The sequence below is a fragment of the Megalops cyprinoides genome, chromosome 25, assembly GCF_013368585.1.
Source record: "Megalops cyprinoides isolate fMegCyp1 chromosome 25, fMegCyp1.pri, whole genome shotgun sequence".
In the NCBI taxonomy this organism is placed as follows: Eukaryota; Metazoa; Chordata; class Actinopteri; order Elopiformes; family Megalopidae; genus Megalops; species Megalops cyprinoides.
In genome coordinates, this window is record NC_050607.1 from 18,291,959 (window position 1) to 18,313,461 (window position 21,503).

Here is a 21,503-nt window from a genome sequence, read left to right on the forward strand (position 1 = left end):
AAAGCACAGCTCTTCCTCAGTCTTCTCCATGTTTTAGGGCAGGAAGGTAACCCTTTCGAAGCGTGTTTTCGGTTTGGGGAGTTGGGCCACGGCTGGCATGCGGGGAGAATTTACGGCTGCGGGGTGATTCCTCGACACCTCGGGGTGTGAGCCGGTGCACGGGGGTCCCAGCTCGTAAACGCGTCACACAAAAGTGCCACTCACCCCATGCGGGTGTCGCTCCGGGACAGGGGAGGGACAGACGCAGAAACAACCACACGGCTACACAGGTCACCCCTCCGGAATGAACTAATAAAAATAGCAATAGAATGAAAAGTAATTACTCTTAGGTAAAGAAGAGTATAACATTCCTCTTTCTAAAAATGTAATGGCAGTGAACCACACTACTGATATACCAGGTTTTTTTTTGTTTCCTGTCCCCTCATATTGAAAGGGTGGAATCTAGACCAAATGATCTTTCAGAGAATTGACTATGCTGGAAAACTTTCATGTATGAATAGTGAAAGTGGGTGGGAGATTTTTCAAATTATGGGAGTATACACAGGTAAAGTTAATTAAAATGCACCTGTATTCAATGAAAGTCAGTGGCAAAATTGATTAAATAAATGCAATGATCAACTAAATCAAATAAAAGGATAAGCTGGTATTAAACCATAATTGTCCCTTTAAACGGTGGATGGTTTTCAGAGCGTTCTAGAATTATTTTAGAACAAAGTTGATGAAAGATAATATCAAGCAAGCCAAACTACAATGCGGAACTATTTCAGCCTAAGCGGAGTTTGCTTTTCACCTGAAAGTTGAAAAGCGAGTGCAGCTGGAGTCGGAGTGTCAGTCAGTCACTTGTGGAGCGTGTGCGATGTGCGCGATGCTGTCAGAAATCACAGACGGAGGGGAGAGGGGGGGGGGGGGTGTAAAGGAAGGAAGGCGCTAACAAAACGCTCTCGCTTTGCCTCCCGTTTCCTCCCAGGCAGCTACGGCGCGAACCCCGCTTAAAAGTAAATGACCACGATCCTAGCAGACCCTCACCCGGGGGACTGAATAAGAGCCGCTGTTCCACGGCAGGGAGCGACCGCAGGGAGCGCGTGCAGTGGGCTGCCACCAACCCCCCCCCTGACTCCACTCATTAAAGCGTGTGGGTTTGTGAATGGGGGCTGAGAGAGAGAGAGGGTTTGAGAGATGGTGTGAGAGAGAGAGAGAGAGAGAGAGAGGGTGCGAGAGGGAGTTAGAGCGAGGGAAAGGGAGGTAAAGAGGGAGGAAGACAGGGGGAGAGGTAAGTAAGGAGAGAGAAAGAAGGAGGGAGTTAGAGAGAAAAAAGAGGCAAAAAGAGAGGAGAGAGAGAAAGAGGGGGGTAGATGGGGAGAGGGAAAGAGAGAGATGGAGGGGGAGAGAGTGAGAGATGGAGGGGGAGGTAGAGTGAGAAAAAGAGAGAAAGAGAGGGAGGTAAAGAGAGAAAAAGAGAGAAAGGGAGAGAGAGGGAGGTAAAGAGGTAAAGAGAGAGAGAAGGAGAGGGAGGTGAAAAGAGAGAGAGGGAGAGCGAGAGATCTTCTGTCATCTCTCTGCATGCAGCACAGCCCAGCTCTCTCTCTCTCTCTCTCTCTCTCTCTCTCTCTCAGTGCTGCTCTCTCTCTCTCTCCCTCCTCCTGTAGCAGAGCTCAGTCTGGTGGAGCCGTGCTCAGGATTAGACGCTGCCAGCGGCTGCTAGCGACAGAGGCGAGGAGAGCGGAGCCGTGGGGGTGAAGAAAAGGGGAGTGAGAATCTCGGGCTCAGCCGCGGTCACCTCCCTCTTTCCCCCCTCTCTCTCTCTCTCTGCCGGCCCCCTGAGTGTGACCAGAGTGCATGGTGGGCTCAGTGCTCAGCCTTCCCCCGCGGGCTCACCTTCCCCCGCGGCGCCATGTGAGACGGAGCTCACCCCCGTCACCTGTTCACCTGCAGGTTCTGGGCTCGCGACCCTTCTGAGGACTGCCGGGGATCGTCTCCCTCCACTTCTTTCTTCTGCGTTTGTTTTTTTTTTTTTTTTTTTTCTTTTTTCCTCCTGGTGGCCCGAGGGAGCCATGGACTACCTCGTGGGGATTGTACTGCTGGTGTGCGGGGTGTCTCCGTCGGCCAGCCTGGGTCCCCCGGAGACCAAGCGCAACGTCCCGCGGCTCAAGCTCTCCTACAAGGGTAAGTCACCCGCGACTATTTCCCCCCGGCCGCCGCTCGGGGCTGAGCGCCCGCGCTTCTCCCGTGAACGCAAAACCCGCTATTCCGCCTCGTCCTGCTTTTTTTTTTTTCCCCCGCACTGTTTTCAGATTGTTTCCATGTGCTTCGGCGAGTCTCGCTGACTTACACACGTTGGCCATCACACTGTGCGTTTTTTTAATGGGAGTTTTATCACGTGTGCTGTTGATTGGTGCCAGCGGTAAGCCAACGTCTGGGTCCCATCACGCAGAAATTGATTTTACCGTCGTCCCCTCAGTTTATTGTTGCGGTATCAGCGTGGTTAAAGGATGAGTACATGCGGTGTTTAAACTGGAAGAGGAGGAACTGAATCTCAGCATCTCAGAGCTGCGCATCCACGGGTCTCCCTTATTATTAAAGGAAATGTGCTCTGTGGCATTTGCTGTTATTTTCAGATCGGTCCACGTAGTGCCCACGAGCCTGAACCTAAATAAGGCTCTTTGTAAAGCCGTGGAGAGGGCAAACTTTCCCCTTTAACTAAAATAACTGCCAACATTTGTGGATAAAATATGTTTCTGTTAATGCAGGCTGGAAGGCTGCTTTTAACACGCACCCTTCAAAGGGCTAAAAACATGAGGCCCCTTTTTTTGGTAGAAATATGAGTTTTTTTTTATGAATGAACATAGAGATCTTTCTTTTTTAACTGTGAGGATGTAGCGTGCAGTGTTCTCCGTTTGAAGAATATGATCCTAAGAGTTTCAGTCTGTACTGACAATGTGAAGAGTCTGTGGAAGCACAGACAGCCCTGATGTGACCCTTTATTTCTGTGGTCAAAGATCATTTTATTAACGAGATGACTGTGACCAGCACTGCGTCCAGTAACGCTGTGTTCTATGACTGTAGTTTTCTGTGATGTGGTGTGGGATTGCATCACATGTTCTCAGTTATCATTTTTCATTTTTATATCTCATTCTGGAGATCTCAGCATTAAGGACATACTTACTGTGAGGGAAAGTTGTTTCTTTCAGATCTTTAGCTGCTTGGAGTTACTCATTTAGATTGTATGATTGGTTAATAAGCATTTCCTGGTAATAAATCTGCTTTTGGAGAGAACTGTGCCTGGAAAGATGCAAGCTATATTGTTAGCAGGGCTGGAGACATACTATGTAGATTAGCTCCATATGTGTGTGGCCACAGATGTCAGATATAGCAAACTTCATGCACTCTGCACAGTACTTATTTGCAGGGCTGGATTCTCGGTTTCCTCTAGGTAAGAGTTGTAGGTCGTTTTGCATCATCCTCCTCCTGTTCCCCAGCCTACACCATATGTTAGCCTAATTAAGCCCGGGTCCTCGCTGTAATCTTTATCATTTCAGGATGTCACTCATAAAGGGGAAATGTGTCACTTGACAGGCCATATATCTGGCAAGACTTCCAGCTCTGTCATTTTAAATGGCAGTTCTCTGGAGTGTCACCAGGGGGGCCTTGTGAAATTGTATAATTTTCACATATATCTTTTTAAAACAGTCGATGTATTTTTTTTTAACAGACGCATGACATCCTGCTGGTGATTATGCATACATTTCTGTGTGACACTTATTCTGGTATTGCGGTTATTCCGCCAAATGTTTTCCATCTGTCTCTGTCGTCCTGACATATATAATAGATATGTTGTAGTTGAAACAAGAACATTTTTATCATAAAAATATTCCTAACTGCAGATTTAGAAATTAGTTAAAGCATGGTATCACTGACTAGCAAACATATTAACTCAAAATCCCATGCTCAAATAAATTTTAACAAGACGATCCCATAAATAACACAAAGCTACCAATGTGTAACACAAGTTCAGACGTACAAATGGACATGTAGGCTCATGTAGGACATGCGGACACCTACCCTCTCCAAGCAGTATAATACAGACCTCTCAGTGTTAGGTGGGACTGAGACTGCTGTGGAGGAAGCCTCTTCCTAACTCTGCACTGACTGCTATCAGGGTGCCTTTAATGACCAATACAGCACAGTGCAAACACACTGTCTGTCAATGGAAGTGCCGCTCCAGTAAATAGTGAGTGGAATTCTCTGCAAACGACCGTCCGAGGAGGAAAGAGAGAAGCAATTCCCTATAATTGCACTCACCTTTATTCAAAACAAGAGGTGCGGCTACTTGCTCGTTTTAGCGGGCTCAGGGTAAAGACATAACTGATATTAGAATAAATCTACGAAGGTATAAATACATAAATGCCGGATATTTTTGAAAGGGACAATTTTGTGTTTGGATGCCTCAAACTCGGCAGTGTTATTGCTTAAATTCAAATGAAACCATCAGAGGAGACAAAATTAGATTTTGTTGCCATGGCAAGGTTTATGGAACATGTAATGCAAGATCATGAAATTCAGCTAAATACCAATTAAATTGACTAAAGATTTGAAAATAATGTATCTGAATGGAGATTAGTGCACTTGGTGTAGTAAGAAGTGTTCATTCCACCCCGGTTCAACAGGTTTTTTTTAGAGGTGTTCAATATGGAGAACATTGCCCCCTGGAGGTTGAACAGTGCACACACACACGTGTTTGAATGTGTTTGATCATATGGGATCTGACAGCAAAAATGTGCATTAGAACTTTAATGAGCCTGTTAAACAACATGCTAATTAGCAGCCCCTTTTCCTCTTAATTAAACTCCGAATCGGAACAGTGTTTATTTCCAAGTTTGGACATGTAAGAAAAAAAAACCTACAAGCCGTAGGAATTCCCTATAAATCTTTCAAAATAGACACACTGTATGCCAACCGCACTGTACACAGTCTGCAGCTGTCCTGTAATAAGTTTACATTCTCATGAGTTCCCGATTGGACGGATTCCAGCGACAAGGCGGATATGGGTAATTACAAGGTGCGCGCGATTATGCCAGCCCCAAAATGATGTTTGCCTTCATCTGATCGTCTCCTCGCCGAGCTGTTCTCAGAAAGCCGCAGACCACACTGCTTAAGTACAGTGTTCAGCGTGGCTCTATAACTGGGCCTCTCGCCGGTCCTCTAAAACGGGACCTCCTCTGGATCCTGGGTTTGTCTGCACCGCCCGGTTTGAGGACCAGACTTGATCCATTGGGGGCGGAAGGGGGGAGTGGGGGTGGGGGGGTTCTTGTCAGGAATGGCTCCTCACTGATTACAGAATTGCCAGACCCCCTGATAATACTGGCAAAACGATTCATGCACGTAACAGACCGCCACACAGAAGAAAATTCACAGTGCGATATCTGAGGCGTCGGGGTGTTCAGGCGTGTTCAGTGGGTTTGGTGTGCTGAGGTATGGGGCGTGCCTGTAAGTGCTCACCAGTGTACACAGGTGGGGGGGGGGGGGGGGGGGGACAGGGGGCATCTCTGCTGACTGCCCCACCCTGAGGGAAAACAGGGGCTGGAGTGGGTTACCACCCTTAGCCTGGGCTCGCTGTGTCCAGAGCTGCTTAAGGACTGAGAAGTCCCTTACCAAGGAGCAAAGCTCGGTCAAGCACTCTGGCTTTGTTTATAGCTAAAGTGAAAAAGCTTTCAGTCATATTTGTTTGTCAGAACAATGCGTGGTCAAACTTAGAAACAATATGACGATATGTTTCAACTCTGAAATGCTCAGTCGCCAAAATTCTTTCACTATCATAAATACAGGGGCATTTTTAAAGTGTTTTTTTATTAAGCTAATCATGTATGTATTATTGACGTTGTCTCAGGGTGACACCATGGGGGAGAGGTTTATGGGCTGAAGGTAAGCCTGTCTGGCCAGGCTTCACAGATGGCCTTTAAAGCCTACCTGAGCCCCTTTCAGACCGAATCCCCCCACCTCGGAGCGCTCGCCCTGGTGCCCGTGGCGCTGCGGTAATTAGCCTGGCCCTTTGTTTATCCTCCATAAGCCGGCGGATCTCGGCCGTCAGGTTGCTGCTGAAAAGCTGGTGGTTATACTGGTGTAATAGCCCGGGGGGCTGAGCTCACCCCCTGCCCGACCCGATTGGCTGAAGCCTCCTGCGGGGGCCGGCCTACCGTCCTACTGTTGCTGGCGTGCCCAAACAGGGAGCCTGAGCGCCGGGGCAGGGGTTCGAGCCCCAGGACAGAGAGGGAGAGCACAGTAACACCTCTCCCAAACACTAAGCGAAGTAGGATGACTGTATCAATATACAGAAGACATACAGTGGATTAATGCATCTTTACTATGTGTACTACCAACAGCTGTGACTGCTGTGCCTCTACCTCTGCGATATAGCCAAGGTGTAATAAGTCTGGTGTGTGTGTGTGTGTGTGTGTGTGTGTGTGTGTGTGTGTGTGTGTGTGTGTGTGTGTGTGTGTGTGTGTGTGTGTGTGTGTGTGTGTGTGTGAAGGGAAACGTTTGTTAATCATGTGCTGTAAGAATCTCATCTTTGTGAAGTTAGCTGTTAATTTGTGTGAAGACTTAGAAACAGAACTGAGTTACCTCTGGGAATGAGGCGGTTGTATTTAATGGTTCTAATAAGCTTTAACACCCCGGGAACAGCAGCAGTCTAAAGGCCTTCACTTCTGATGGCCATGTGAAGTCCTTCATCGCTATGGCCGAGTTTTCAGCAGATCTACAGAGCAGATGCTTTCACATAATTCACAGCGGTGTACCTGTTTGTGTTAAATGGGATGTTTTCAGCATCTTAAGCCTGAGTGCCGCTGCGGCGAAGCTTGTCTTGCTGGTCACTCTTTCCATTTGCACCTCTCCGAGCTAGCAGGCGCGCTGGGAGCAGGCGTCTGCAGGGAGTGTGTGAAATCTGGAGGTGTCGGACACGCTTCGGCGCGTCGGGAGCAGGGGCACGGAAGAGTGTGTGTGTGTGCGTGTGTGTGTGTGTGTGTGTGTGCGTGTGTGTGTGTGTGTGTGTGTGTGGGGGGGGGGGGGGGGGGTTCACACAGGTAGCCTGCTGCTGGATCCGCTCGCTGAGGACGGTCTCAGTTCAGCAAGCCTGTTTTCACCAGTCTCAGCAGTGACGCAGCCAAATCATCACCCGCAGAATCCATCTAACGCTGCTGACACTGTGATGAACCGGGGCTCAAAATAGACAGGGTTCAAACGCACATGCAGTCCTGTGCGGGAGGCATTTCTTATTATTCAGATAGGGGCTTACTTCATATGCCTTGGTGTCCTTGGTAGCCATATACGCATAATTTCAATTGTAGAATGATGTGGGCTAATTTATTTTCTTTCTCTTTTAGAACAAAACAAATTTCTTCAGGCATGCTTGCTTGCATCAACACGAGAGGATACCGTAGAATTAAAAGTAGCGTATACTTTATGAGACGCATAATTAAAACGTGCTTTAGCGTCTTGATTTAGCGCACTGAGCGAACAACAGGAAGTCAGGACCGAGCGCATCCTGGCTGTGCATGTCCCACAGTGCAGCGCGGTGAACTCTCTGGATGTAGGGTAGGGGAGTTTATTTTTATCGGTCTCAGGTGGGACCGTACTGGGGCATCCATCTGCCCTCTGCAGCCCACATCCACAGCAGTGGAACAAAGATGCTGCTGGAGGGAGGGAGAAAGAGAGAGAGAGAGAGAGAGAGAGAGAGAGAGAGAGAGTGGGAGAGAGAAAGAGTGGGAGAGAGAGCGAGGGAGAGAGAGAGAGAGAGAGAGGGGGAGAGAGGAGAGAGAAAGAGAGGGAGAGAGAGAGAGAGAGAGAGAGGGGGAGAGAGGGGGAGAGAGAGAGAGGGGGAGAGGGAGAGAGAGGGTTAGAGAGAGAAAGAGAGGGAGAGAGAGAGGGAGAGAGAGAGAGGGGGGGAGAGAGAGAGAGAGGGAGAGGGGGAGAGATAGAGCGAGAGAGAGAGGAGCAGGAGAGGGAGAGGGAGAGAGGGAGAGAGAGGGGGAGAGAGAGATTACCAAAGATTTGTATGTTTTTACATTTGTGTTCATATCTGTCAAATGTGGTAAAACTGTATTGTAAGCAATCATGCAAATAAAGTAAACTGGATTAAGAGAGAGAAAGAGAGATGGAGAGAAAGAGGCAGACAGACAGAACAAGAGGGTAGAGAATAGGAGGGGCTGAGGTAGAATTAAGGAGGTGGAGAGAAAGGAGGAGAGGATGAGAGGTTTGGAGGGAGAAAGATAGACAAGACACAGGAAGAGAGTGAGCGAGAGGGAGAGAAACAGGAAGAGAGAGAGAGAGACAGGAATGGTGAGGCTTCGATCAGATGGCGCAGTGCTCTGATAAGAGCCCAGCCATCTCTGTCTCTCTGTCTGTCACCAAAACGGCAATTCATTAAAGCCGGCAGAAGCTTGGCTGCATCTACTCTCCACACCTTGCCCCAAGGTTATGCAAACAGAGCCTGCCGCGAGATGGCTCATTCGTTATCATTACTCGCCCTGCAACGTCAGGAGAATAACCCCTCTCTCAGCTGTCCTCTGCACTGCTCTCTCATATAGATTTATGGCTGCGGTGCCATCTCTGCACATTTACTGCCTGATATGTGTGTCAGAGTTAAGGAAACAGAGCAGCAACAATCCCAGCGCACTGTATAATCACTTAGCCTTTTCCTCTAGCATTACACAGTCTGAGCAGCGTGTAAACTGCCTTTGTGACTCACGTGTGTAATGTTAAGTGGAGATTCAGTGCAAATCCACATATCTTTCTGCCCCTATACATTAGAGACCAAAACCATTCTGTGTGGTGACTCTTGGTTGTATTTTGGGCAAAAAGGGTGTCCTGTGCACTGTGGAAATTCGTAAGGATGACGTGGCGCTAAAGGGCCTGTCACCACATCCTGCTAGGGGTCAGAGCTCAGCTCTTTCTGGGTTAAATGAAGACTCTAGAGGACAGGTTTGTCACATCTCGCTGCGGGCCTGCGTTCTGTGTCACTGACAGAGCGAGACACCCCCGTGGAGGGTGACCGTGTTTACATTCGCCTGTCTTTTCAGCCCGTCAGCAGGCGTTCGAAAAGTGCTGGCCGGCAATGTCGGAGCAGCAGACTGCATTCCTGAGTGTTCAAACATACGTCTCTGCTCAAAAGCAGTGAAAATGATAGTCTGTGGCCTCAGAGTAGCATTTGAACACTTAGCCTTTAAGCGGTCCATTTCAACAAAAATTACACCCAGCACCTGGTTCAGGTGAAACGGTGTAATAGATGCTTTGACGATTTTCAGACTGTATTCCAGTGACTGGCAAAGTATTAACCTTTTAAATAGCCCTATAGTCTTGAGAGCATTACTGCAAGTGGATGAGTCTTATTAGATTAGATTAGATTGGATTAGATTCAACTTTATTGTCATACACATGTAACAAGTACGAGGCAACGAAATGCAGTTAGCATCTAACCAGAAGTGCAGTAAGCAGCAAGTGCAGAGGATATATTACAGTTATATGTATGTACAGTATGATTGACAGTAAGATGACTGCTATGGACAGAGAATTGATTAGAGAATGAGCAATACCTGGGAATGGGACATGGTGATCCCTTGAGACAACAAGATGTTTGTGGTATAAATACAGTATGAGGTCTTTCTTTTTTTTTTTTCTTAAAAAGATTGTTGCACTGTACTTGAACATATGTGCTTAAGTACAGTACAGTTTGTGATCGGTTTCTTAGTATTTACAGCATTTGTGAAATTCAGCTTCCATGTTCTTCATTATATATGGGTCTGATTTTCCATGTTATTTAAGCATTCAGTCATCATTGTAAATGGAAGTGGTGCAACTGTGTATTGGGGAAAAAAAAACATTAAATGCACGCTTTTGTAAGTGGTCACTTCAAAACTCAATTATTTGTTCCCAGCAGCTCAAAAGAGTCCATTATGCTTTTCATTCAGCGAGTGACTGATTTGCATGAATCAATAACTTGGAGAGTGTTGATGGCGTTTCGCAGAGCGGCTCAAGAGAGTTGTGTAAGCAGCACTTAACATGACAAAGCGACCGGCTCCACTATAAACACACACAGAGGGAGCGGGGAGAGAGGGAGAGAGAAACTATTAATGAAAGCCTCCTTGACCCCTGTAAGCTCCGCGGTGTGCATTTTCAACAGTCTCCCAGGCCCGCGCTGTCAGTAAGCCCTGCTAAACCCGCTTGCTCACACGACCAACCAAAATATTTACACAGATTTTGCGAGTATTAGCCTATCCCCTATTAATGCGCGCTCGCCGTGGAGGTTTTGCTCCAGACCAAATCCAGAGCGGGCGAACCGAGGCTGCAGCGCCGGGCGCCCGTCTCCGATAGGCTCTGCAGGGACAGAGCTGGCTCCCCATTGGCTGCGTTCTTACCCAGAAACAATGCGGCCGCATGAAAAGAACCCCGCCCAGAGGATCGCCAGGGTCGAGAGCTTCTCGAAAACGAGGGCGACCGACGCACTCACCGTGGATACATCCTTAAACGGTGAGGGGAAGACAGACTCAGAGTGCCCTGCGGGCGGAGAGGGCGGAATTTGGCTCCCCCTTCACCTCTTGGCTGGCAGGGATAAGCTCTTTTTAGACGCCCCGCTGCTTCATGGTGCCAATGTGCCAAAGCGAAGACTGAAAACTGAAGTGAAATGAATTAACATTCCTATCTGGGATAAAAGGGATGAGTTAAACGCCAGTGTGAAAGCACTACAGAGCCCCTTTTAACGTGCTGTAGAAGCCTCTCCCTGATCTTCCCGCCTTGTTTTACTGTGGGTAGTCCTGCAAAGCGGTATCCATTTCAAGCAGAACCGTCTTAATGGTGTGTTTTACTGCAGTCCCGGACATAAATAAACCAGGTAATGATGACAGAGTGGGCCGAATAGACATCGGAGAAGGTAAGCCGGGCAGAAAAAAAAAAAAGTCGTCCACACTGACCTCAGTACAGTTGCGGCCTCTCTTGCTGCCGCAGACGCGTCTCCCACGCTGTTCTGAGCGCTGCTGGAAAAAAGGCTGCAGACGCTAATAGGGGGGTGTGCGGCCGCCGCCCCGCCTGGCACGGAGTCCTCGAGTGGACGGTATTGATTTCACAGAGGAACTCCCAAAACTCCCACAGGCATGGTCTTGGCTACATAATCACTACTGCGGCCATCCCTGCGGCCAGCGTGACGGCTGAGAGCACACAATGGAATGATGTGTGAATTTAAGTGCTCTATTTTTTGCGTCCGGCGAACATGTACATGTTAGAATACCATTCATATGTTACACTGCAGGGAGCTTGCCGATAATATGGTCTACATGAAAACTCACTTTTTAGGGGAAAGAATGTAAGCATTCAGCTAGATTTAGCTATCAGTGGCGCAGACATGCTACCATTCACAGAGGAACCCTGGTGTGTGCGGTTACAAAGGCGGTAGTCACAGCTTGGGAAATCAGAAAGAACATTCAGTCTCTGGCGGCGAATAGGAAGCTAAGGTTACTCCAAGCCCCCGCTATCACTGGCCCCCTGTTTTTAATTTATTTTTGCGAGCTCCTATTGGCGTGTGCGGTCATCACCTCATTTGGCACCTTGGTGGGGCCTTCGAGCAACGCTCTCCGGCATCTGGATTCATCCCGTCTGAGGAGTCACATGGTCTGGCCCTGCCCCCTTCCTATACATCCTCAGAGGCCTTTTGTCTCACCGCGGTTAGTCTGTTTGGAATCAAAGACAGCCGAGATCTGAAAGACCTGTGCTGGCTTTTGTTTCTCACACAGACAAAAAAATATATAGTCTAGGGTATCTCAGGACAACTACCCATTTACTTAAAGAGAAAAGCATATACTATTCGGACGGTTTGGTTAAGAGGGTATTCACCCCACTGCTGAATGTGAAGATCTCAGTCATGCTTATTTCACCGGCTGATACCTTTTAGAAGGTGCCATTCTCCGCTTTGCATCGTACTCATTCTGAGGTTTGTTAGTTCAGCTGACTGTTTATCGGAGCAGATGGTGTAAAGCCCTCACCCGTGGGTTCAGTGGTAATGCCTCGTCTGGGACTCCAGGCCGTGGCAAACTGCAGTACCCCAGCCCTTTCCACACTCCACAGTGAACAAAGCTCTTTCATATGCCTGCTTCAGGCAATTGATGTTCATTTCCTCAGGACAGGCCCAAACAAAATATTTTTTGAGAGAGTTTTCTTTGTTTATTTTTGTTTTGCGTTGAGACTTATAAAGACTAAGGCTGTGTATTCAGTGTCTTGAGGCCTGCCAGTGTTAGGACATTACTAATTATGCTGTCTTGGTGTCATGATTAAAGGTATTGTAATTAGAGTTGCAATGAAACTAAACCTGGATGCATGTGGATGCCTGGTTATCCCTGAGGGGAACTCTGCAGTTCACTTTGCAGGCTGTCTCATTGTAAATTCAGACTCATACATTCAGTTTCCTCAGATTGGATCAGACAGGGAGATATTTTAAACACATGTAAGAGTGTGTGTGTGTGTGTGTGTGTGTGTGTGTGGGTGTGACAGAGATAGAGAGATAGAAAGCACATATTACGCTGCCACATCATAAGGATATTCAGTGCTCCCCAAAACACAAAACTCCGAGTTAGGCTGCTTTGAATGCCAGTGAGGTGATTGGCAACATGATTAAGCTTTTGTTGAAAACGTCAAAGGCACGTGAACCGGACCTGTCATTATGTCAATCTAACTGTGAAGTCACCGTGCGCTCAGGAATGCTGTCCTTGCTGAAGCAGTTTATCTCCGCCCATGCAAAATAATCCCTCTCATCTGCATTTACTTTTGAGATTTCGGGAACAGCTCCTTCTCCTGCTAGCGGGAGCAGGCCAGCAGGTCGTGAGTGAAAGTTATGCGCTGTTGGACGGAGGGCCAAATGGCAGGGCCCTGGGCACTTTAGGGAAACTCTCCTAAGGAGAAACAGAGGCAGGCCTCTGCTCGCCCCCGTCTCCCGAGCACTGACACATAAACACACTTCCAGCAAGCGGCTCTTCTTCTCTGCTGAAAAATTAACCAGCCACTCCTCTTCTGACTCACAGAACTAAACAAAATGACAAAGACGAAGGAGAACCAAGTCCACACAGGCCCTCACGCCCAACAAGGTGTTCCACGGGCAAGGAATCATGGGAAATAAATCAGAGCAGTTGATCACTGCTCTGGAGTGTGGGTTGTTCCAAGTCTAAAAGGTTTTAGAGTGTAAATCGCACCGTTTCTGTGTTGGACTGGCAGACACTCACCCTTAGCTGCTGTAATGAAATGTAGTGACAGCCTCTAAACCAGGCAAGGCTCGACTCTCCAACCCTGTAGTTTAACATGATGGACAGTGTCTGTTAACAGGATAATCTCATTTCCACCTGGCCTGGCCTGTAATTACATGTAGGAAAATGCGTGTCACTCAATTTTCCCCAATTTCCCGTCTCTCAGCTGTCGCTGAGACAGGACTCTTCAGTGAGGATCAAGGTTGTCACTGCGGGATCAAAATGTGACCCCAGGTAGCTTCTGTTTGTCCTTATGACAGAGGTATGTTTAGACTGGGACTGTTTGCTGAGCTCCGAGTCACTGTAGCTGGGTCTTGCTGATAAGTGTTTCCCCCTGTAAGTCTCTGACAGACAGCAGAAAGCCCATTGTGTCCAGGGCCGGCTAGTACTGTCTCGTGTTTGATCCCATTATTTTCACGCAGGTTCTACAGTATGAAGACTGAGCGGCAGCAATGGAAAGAATGGTTATCCACAGGTTATTTTTACAGCAGTCTCAGCAGCATCAGTTTGCCACTGTGGTTAAAGTCATTTTCAGCAGGAGCGCGCAGACGCCCCGACGAGGCTTCGGCGTTCGGTCTCCGCCGGCTGCTCTTGTTTTTGGAGCGCCCGCCGCACGCTGAGAGATGGCAGAATCCGCGCCCCGCGTTAAAGCGGAGTTTCCAGCTGGCCGTGGTGGCCAAGGTCAGCTCACGCGTGCGAGGCCCGGCTCGGGGCTGGCTGCGCCCAGCAGCCACGCCGCACCACCCCGGCTGACTCCTAAACCGGCGCCTCACACGGCTCCGCTAAAATGGCGGCTCCGCGGGGTGCGGAGCCTGGGGGCGGAGAGGTGGGCAACGAGCGTGGCCCACTGCCGCGAGGGCGCGGTCTGCTCGGAATTGGACAAAGACGACCGAGCCGCGGGCCTCAGGCTGTTCACCACGCAGGGCCCCTCCCCCTCCCATCTCCCCAACACCCGGCGTCGCCTTAAACCCTGACTCCTCTCGCCTGTGTTTTCGTTTTCCTCGCCGCTGACACGTGTCAGCCGGGAAGATCTGGCTAATCATCACCAATGGTTAAAGCTGCTGTTCCATGCGCCGGAGGCGTAACCGCTCTCCCCTCAGACTGAACCCTCTGTTCCCGACGGCTTGGGTGTTTTTTTTTCCCCCACTTGTTTTGGTGAGAGTTTTGGAACCCTTCTGACATAGTCGTATGCCTGTGTAGGTTTGTCAGTGATCTTTCAGCAAAAGCAAGAAAAATGCTCAGGGCTTTATTTTTTGCGTACATACTGTACTTTTTGTACATACGTTCAGTTAGATGGGGGGCGGCAGAGTAGCATAGTGGTAAGGAACAGGGCTTGTAACCTAAAGGTTGCTGGACTCGTACCCGAACGGTTGCCGGCTTGATTCCCTGCTCGGACACTGCTGTTGTACCCTTGAGCAAAGTACTTAACCCAGAATTTCCTCAGTAAATATCCAGCTGTATAAATGGATAACATGTAAAAATTGTAACCTATGCAAGTTACTCTGGATGAGAGCGTCTGCTAAATGACAATAATGTAATGTAGTAATATGAGATGTGATTGACATCTGAAATGCTGTTTGTTGTAACCATGACATTGACAGAGAGCTGGAGTTAGTGTGGTCTGTATTAACCATATTGTTTTTACTCACACAAAGATAACACTGCATTTCACAACAGAGCCTGGTGTTGTTTTATTGCTCCGAGAGCTCCTCTGAGCATCTTCAGAGTTGTCCCTAATTAAAATTTCAGAGATGCTATTAAAACTCTCAGATGAGTTCAGAATGTTCCAGACCCACTGAAAAAGGTTCCCTGCTGAAGGGCCATAGGTGACCTGTGCTGGTGGTTAAGACAGTTCCCCCCGGCAGTCGAAATTCATTCATCAAATACAGCCACAGCTTCTCCTGACTCACCGGCACTAAGCTGACCAAAAAATGCATATCCGGCGTGTGTAGCTGTGTACGAATGAATTCACTAATTACATGGTTGAGCGCATTCTGAATCATGCTGTGCCTATCTGGTAGTGGCATTGAAGCTGTTGTACGACTCGAGTGACAGTTTTGCGTGGAATTTCAGAGCTGGGGACAATGTTGTGACACACCAGGAAAGAACAGATTAATTCATGACGGATGACTGCGAAGACCGCCTGTTGTTTCACACAAAACTACTTTATTTGATTGGCACCCGCAAAACCGGGCTGGTAAAATGCAAATGGAGATGTGACGGGAGCCGCTACCTGCACTGTGCTTCGTTTAAGACTCACAGAAAGCGTAAGGTTAATTCTTACCGAGTTCCTCTGTTAACTCTGTGGATGTGAGCTTGCTGTGGTGGAGAGATGCATTCCCGGTGAGTCACGCCCCAGACCGCATTACCCCCGTGGAAAGCCCCTAATTTACAGCGGCAGGTCACACGCGCTGCCGGGGGACACTGTTTACACTACGGAAGCCAGCGGCGTCTGGAGCATCGGTGTCATTACGCCTGCCACGCACCTGTTTACAAAAACCACACAGCTGGGGGCCCAGCCGTGGGCCTGCCCTCAGTGACCCCCAACAAGCTAAACTGCTCATTTTCCTACAGCGGTCGCTCCTAACGCTCTGTCCCCAGCCCGGCCACAGCATTCCTGGCTCATGTTTGGTTATTGTTGTTTTTCCTTGCAGAGATGTTGGACTCGAACAATCTGATCACCTTCAACGGCCTGGCTAACAGCTCCAGCTACCACACCTTCCTGCTGGACGAGGAGAAGGGCAGGCTGCTGGTGGGGGCCAAGGACCACATTTTCTCCTTTAACCTGGTCAACATTCACAAGGACTACCTGAAGGTAGGTCATACGTTCTGCCTCTCTCTGCCTGGATTTTAAAGTGGCTACGTGCAAAGAGCTTTATTGCTTTTTAAAGAGATATTGAGTAAAATTGATCTGTGTCCAGACTGGTTTTTAATTTGTTTTACCACTTCATCAGACATAAATCATTGTAATTAAGCTTCTCAGCAGCTGACACGGCTGTGGAAAGACTGATGCGGTAAAGGTTTCGAAGCTTTCTTCGTCCATGTCTCTTTGGCGGGAGTTTGGTCTGTGCCTGTGTACAGAAAAATGTCAGCTAAATTCAATTAAAGGCAGCATTCTTGCTGAATATTCCATACAAGGCACCGACAGGCTCTGCTGGATTGGGAGTGTTAGGAAAATGAGCACGCGTGTAAAAACACGCCATATGGTGTGTAGATATAGGAGAGGAGAACAGAGAGCTTTAAAGCAGGCGAGCTGCTTCACTGGAACACACAGGCTACGAACAGCAAGACTAACCCATACAGTGGAGCGCCCTGCTATCTCCTGGCTACGTGTGGGCAGAGAGTTCACCTCTCCTTCACTACATCCCCCAGCATGCACAGCAGCAGAGGGTGAGAGGGTTGGTGGCTGGGGATCGGACTCCTGTCTTAAACCATGCAACTTGTCAACTCAGCGAACAGCGAAAAAGAGAAATAGCCACTGACTGGAAGCGATCTCTGTGGGAACGTCTCGGACTCGATCGAGCGGGGACCACACCTCCGCAGGAAAATCTCCCATGAATATTTAAAGGAGGAGCTGTCTTAGAAGAACTCGTGCAGCTGGAAGTGGTGAATATGTACATTGCGTACCTGGCTGGATGCTAAGAGTAACACGGTGGAGACAAACTGTCCCCCTCCCCCAACAGAACGTGGACTTAACCACCACCCCCCCCCCCCCCCCCCCCCACATCCTACTTTAGAAATCCCTGGCAGAACACTGCCTCATATTAAGACCAAAATTATACCCTATACACTCTCTGTGCAGTTTAAATAAACCATTTTAGCTGTATAAAATCGTGTTACATCTATCTCTATTTGTCATGGTGGCTATAATGCGATATTTAAATGGCCAGAAACGCAGTAGCATCCATCATGCAGCTCTGACATTACTCAGACTCTGAGCATGCAGACTGTTGGCATTTAGCTACGTCTGTAACAGAAAAGTGAACCAAGAGGAAAGAGTGGTCTGAGGCAGTGGAAAAGATGACATCACGCACCTCATTGTTCGGACAATTAACACGTGCTTAGTGATTAAACTACGGCTCTGGAATCGGCAGGCTCCCGGAGGGGACGGATGTTCTCTGTGCCGCCGTTTTTTAAGCTGCGAGCTTTGCAGGAGATCTGGCCAGATGTTATTTCCATCCACTTCCCTGTGATCCGCGGGCCCAACCTTTCATTTTGGTTGTGTTTCTTGAGTCCTTACACAGTGGCGTGATGTGCTTTTGGGGAGAGCCACAGACGCACTGGCAGCTTGGCGCTCGTCTCGGCGGCTGCGCTCTGAAGAGCTACTGCAGACGCTAGTTAGGAGACCCCGCTGGTGCGCCGGGCGCGTCCGGCTCTGTCCTAATGAGCTCCCGGCACTCAGCTGGCCTGCTGTAGGAGTGCTGATCCACGCCTGACCCTGGCCTGCTGTCAGCTCTGCAGCACGGTGAAGTCAATTCCCAGCAGTCCCTGACAGCAAGCTACCTTATGTCCAGCATGCTGGGCGGACAACCAGACAGCATCCATATTAACCTCTCACAGAAAGCACCAGGTTAACACATACAGTACCGGTCAAAAGTTTGGACACACCTGATTAAGACAATGGGAAACATGCATTCAAAGACATTTTGATCTAAAAACCTATGCTTAAATGCTTGATGCTTAAAAGCTTTACGATGGGAAACATGCATTCAAAGACATTTTGATCTAAAAACCTATGCTTAAATGCTTGATGCTTAAAAGCTTTATGCTTAAAAGTTCTGATGCCTTTACTATTATTCTAGAATGTGAAATGTAGTGAAAATAAAGAATAAAAGTTGTGTCCAAGCTTTTGACTGCTACTGTATGTGTAATGACACACAGGGTGAGTTCACAGCTGGGTGGGGGAGTTGGTTGGGTGGTTGAGGGAGGCTGCTGAAAGACCGTGCCCCAGTACCTATTGCTGTCCCTTACCGGTCTGCCAGCAACAAGGGTGTTACCGCAGAGTTCAGCGCCCTTTATTCGGAGGGGGACGTGCTGAACTGCAGGGAGGATCTACAGCAGGAGACTCTGTGACTCCCTCCGGCTTCCGCCCCTGCCAGCGCGCTCATGTCTCAGACCTGATTCTCCCTCCTCACGTCTGCTTTCTGCAGTCCGTTACACTGATTTCCCTTTCTTCTTATTATTGTGTTTGCCTAATGGCTGTTGGCCGTTTATCATTTCATTAAACATCCTGGGATAGGTTTGGAGAACTTGCTTTATCTGATCATGTAAGTCCTATACAATCCAAAGACAGGAAGGATACCGACTGTATGTATTTGGATAAACAACTGAGGAGAATGAAATGTTTGTGATGGCCGTGCAATTTAAAGGCAACATCCTTATGCTACATAAAGAATATGTAATTCTTCTTAGAATATTACTTACCACTCTAGTAAGAGTTTAGAGTTGACTAATATTTAAGCAGGCATATTATGCTAGCATATTAGGAGTGATTTAACAGATAGAGATGGTAATTGACCATGCATATTAGGAACCATTCACGCTGCAGTTTTCCCTTACCTCATCGAAATGGCTGTTCTGCTGATTTAAATGTTAATATGTGCTGACTCGCTGCAGTCATTCAGTGGTGGAATAAGTTTGGGGTGTATTTAACACTGTTTTAAATGGGGAGGGGAGACACCACACGGGGCTGTGTAGGCGGGACAGTAAGCGCTGGGCTCAGGGCCCGAATCCCGCTTTAATCCTGCTCTCCACATGGGTGTTTCAGATCGCATGGCCTGCTACCCCCTCAAGGAGAGACGAGTGCAAGTGGGCGGGGAAAGACATCTTGGTAAGTCAATGAATGAGTGAATGAATGAATGAATAGATAAATAAATGAGTGAACGTTTTTTATATTCATCAGCAGGGGCACAGCGATAACAAAAAATTCAGTGACTGGGGTTGTGAGGGTGTTGAATTGATTCCACGCTGTTTACCCCACCCTCTGGGGGTTCGTTCCACAGTTGTTTATATCGTGTAATACTCATTTTTTTATTGCTGTGTAGAAATGGCTTCACTGTCAAAACACTGCTCTCAAGCCCTGTTAGCGTCAAACAGCCTGCTTCTGCTAGGTTTTTCTGTTAATGCCCCTTGTACTTAGCTAGTAGAGGTGCAACACATACAGAGTGCTTGAAACTGGAGTACCAAAGTGTGTGCAGAAAAACAGCTCTTCATACTGCCTTTGAGTGGTATCAGGGAGCCTCTTCTCCTGTTAGGAGTGGTTTTACCGAGCGCATTCCTTCTGTAGCATCTGACCATGATTACATGCCTCAGTACACAGAGAGAGAGAGAGATAGAGAGCAGGGTGATCAGAGACTGGGATTTATTTCATCACTCAGTTCACTTTGGTACTACATGACACCCATCGAGGCCATTCTTGCATTATTTTTATTTATTGTTTTTTTTTTCATGATATGGGAAAATCAGGTGGTACTTTTGTGTTGTAAATGATGTACCCTGACCATGACATCATACCGGCTGCACTTATCCGTAAGGGCCGTGTGAACTTCTGGGTTGAACATTAGGGCAAGAGATAAAAGCAACGCTAGAGCAGCTTGCTAGAAAATGGCCGCCGCACTCGAGCATGCAGAATGGCTCGGCGTGCAGCACCTGCGCACAACAGACGTAGGCGGCCGGTCCCTTAATGGAAAGCAGATCGGGTGCGAGGCCAGCAGGTACGCCCGATTGCGCAGAGAGCCGAGGAGGCAGCCGCACGCCCTTTGAGCCCGGCATGCATTAACGATCCTGCCGGCCTCGCCCGAGTGTATTTAACCTCGATCCCAGCCAGACGGGGTGACACAGTGCAGACGCGGGCTGTGTGGGGGCTGCTTTCCGAGGAGCGCGGCGGTAGCCGCAGCAGTTAGCGCTGGCAGGGCTTAGCATGGATCACTGAGCGCCAGCCAGAGCCGGGCCGCTGTGTATAAACTGGCCGCGCTTCAGACAGCGGCAGGGCCATTGTTTGTGTTCATCGCACGTCTGAGACGTTGACTAAAAAGTTCAGGCGGGGTTAAATACACTTCTTAGTAAAAACAAATCTGCGAATGTCTTCTCTTGTGTGGACATTTTTTATTCTGAAATGCACGTCCGCATAGTTCGCGTCTCTTAAACTTGACTGTTTCCAAACTCATGGAAGTCTCAGAGATCTTTCCGCAGATATTTCTAGTTACACATCGGTGTTAAACTCTTCACCTCGATTCTGCAGTCTGCATTTTCACATTCGTGTTTTGGAATTGCGTTTTTTTGCAGGATTATTTTTAAGTGAAGATAAAGGCAGTGTGGTCAGGACCATTTAGAGCAAAGCACACAGACCTGTATTAAGCTGGGTGATCTCTACAGTCTGAATCATGTCCAAATTTTTATTTCTCGATAAACACAGCACCATGTACAAACAACTTGTTTTTGAGAACCGTTGCGGCTATCTTTCAAAACCATTTTCCGCATTGTTGACTTGGTATCAGCTGATTTCCTGAACAAATAATGTGTGTTATTTCAGTTAGACAGAGTAGGGTTGACAGGCAACCATCCACTCTATCTAGTGCAAGGACTAGTCTACTGGCATGACTGTGTTTAGCAAAATTTGAGCGCTTGATTGGATTGCTGAAGTCCTGTCAATACTAGATTTCTTTGCATAGATTACTGGTCTAAAGCAGTATTACTGGTTGCATGACAACTTCATAGTGTCTTTCAGGAAAAGGATGAATGAGATAGAATGAAATACAGAGGATGAGCCTATAAATACTATAGGTGTGTGGCTTGGTGAGCTTATGAATCCCATCCTGAATGCCCAGGGTAAAGTAAAGAAACATCACAGCATAGCAACAAAGTCTCCGCAGTGTTTGATTTAGCGCAGAATAAAGGTCGAGCTCCAGCGATTTTCAATGGAGTCTGTTTTGAGCTTCTTTAAGTGGAAATCTTTAGCGTGCCTCTCCTCCTTTCCTGTAAACACGCAGCGGGTGAATTTTTCGGTGATCCCCCTCAAAGCCGTCTTCTGTCCGGACAGAGAGGAACACGCGAAGGCAAGGTGTGCCTGAAGCCCGACGCCTGCTGAATTGGAACAATGCGGCGTTCCGGTCCATTGGCGGTAAATGGGACCGGGGAGTAGCTGTCGTGTCGAGAGTGAAAAGCACCGAAGCCCTGAGGCAGAGAGAGGGAACGGAGTGGCCGGCTCTACTCCGCACCGCGCTTACCCTC

At 48.2% G+C, this 21,503-nt stretch overlaps 1 protein-coding gene across 1 annotated transcript in view; it reads left to right on the forward strand.

Annotated features, from left to right (window-relative positions):
- The first annotated feature begins 2,051 nt into the window (after positions 1-2,051).
- The window catches only part of LOC118771821 (semaphorin-3A-like), a 44,944-nt gene continuing 25,492 nt past the window's right edge, over positions 2,052-21,503 (forward strand). Inside the window, exons 1-3 of the mRNA XM_036519895.1 lie at positions 2,052-2,163; positions 15,929-16,089; positions 19,042-19,104. Of these exons, the coding sequence (XP_036375788.1) occupies positions 2,052-2,163; positions 15,929-16,089; positions 19,042-19,104 (336 nt within the window). The remainder of the gene's footprint in view (positions 2,164-15,928; positions 16,090-19,041; positions 19,105-21,503) is intronic.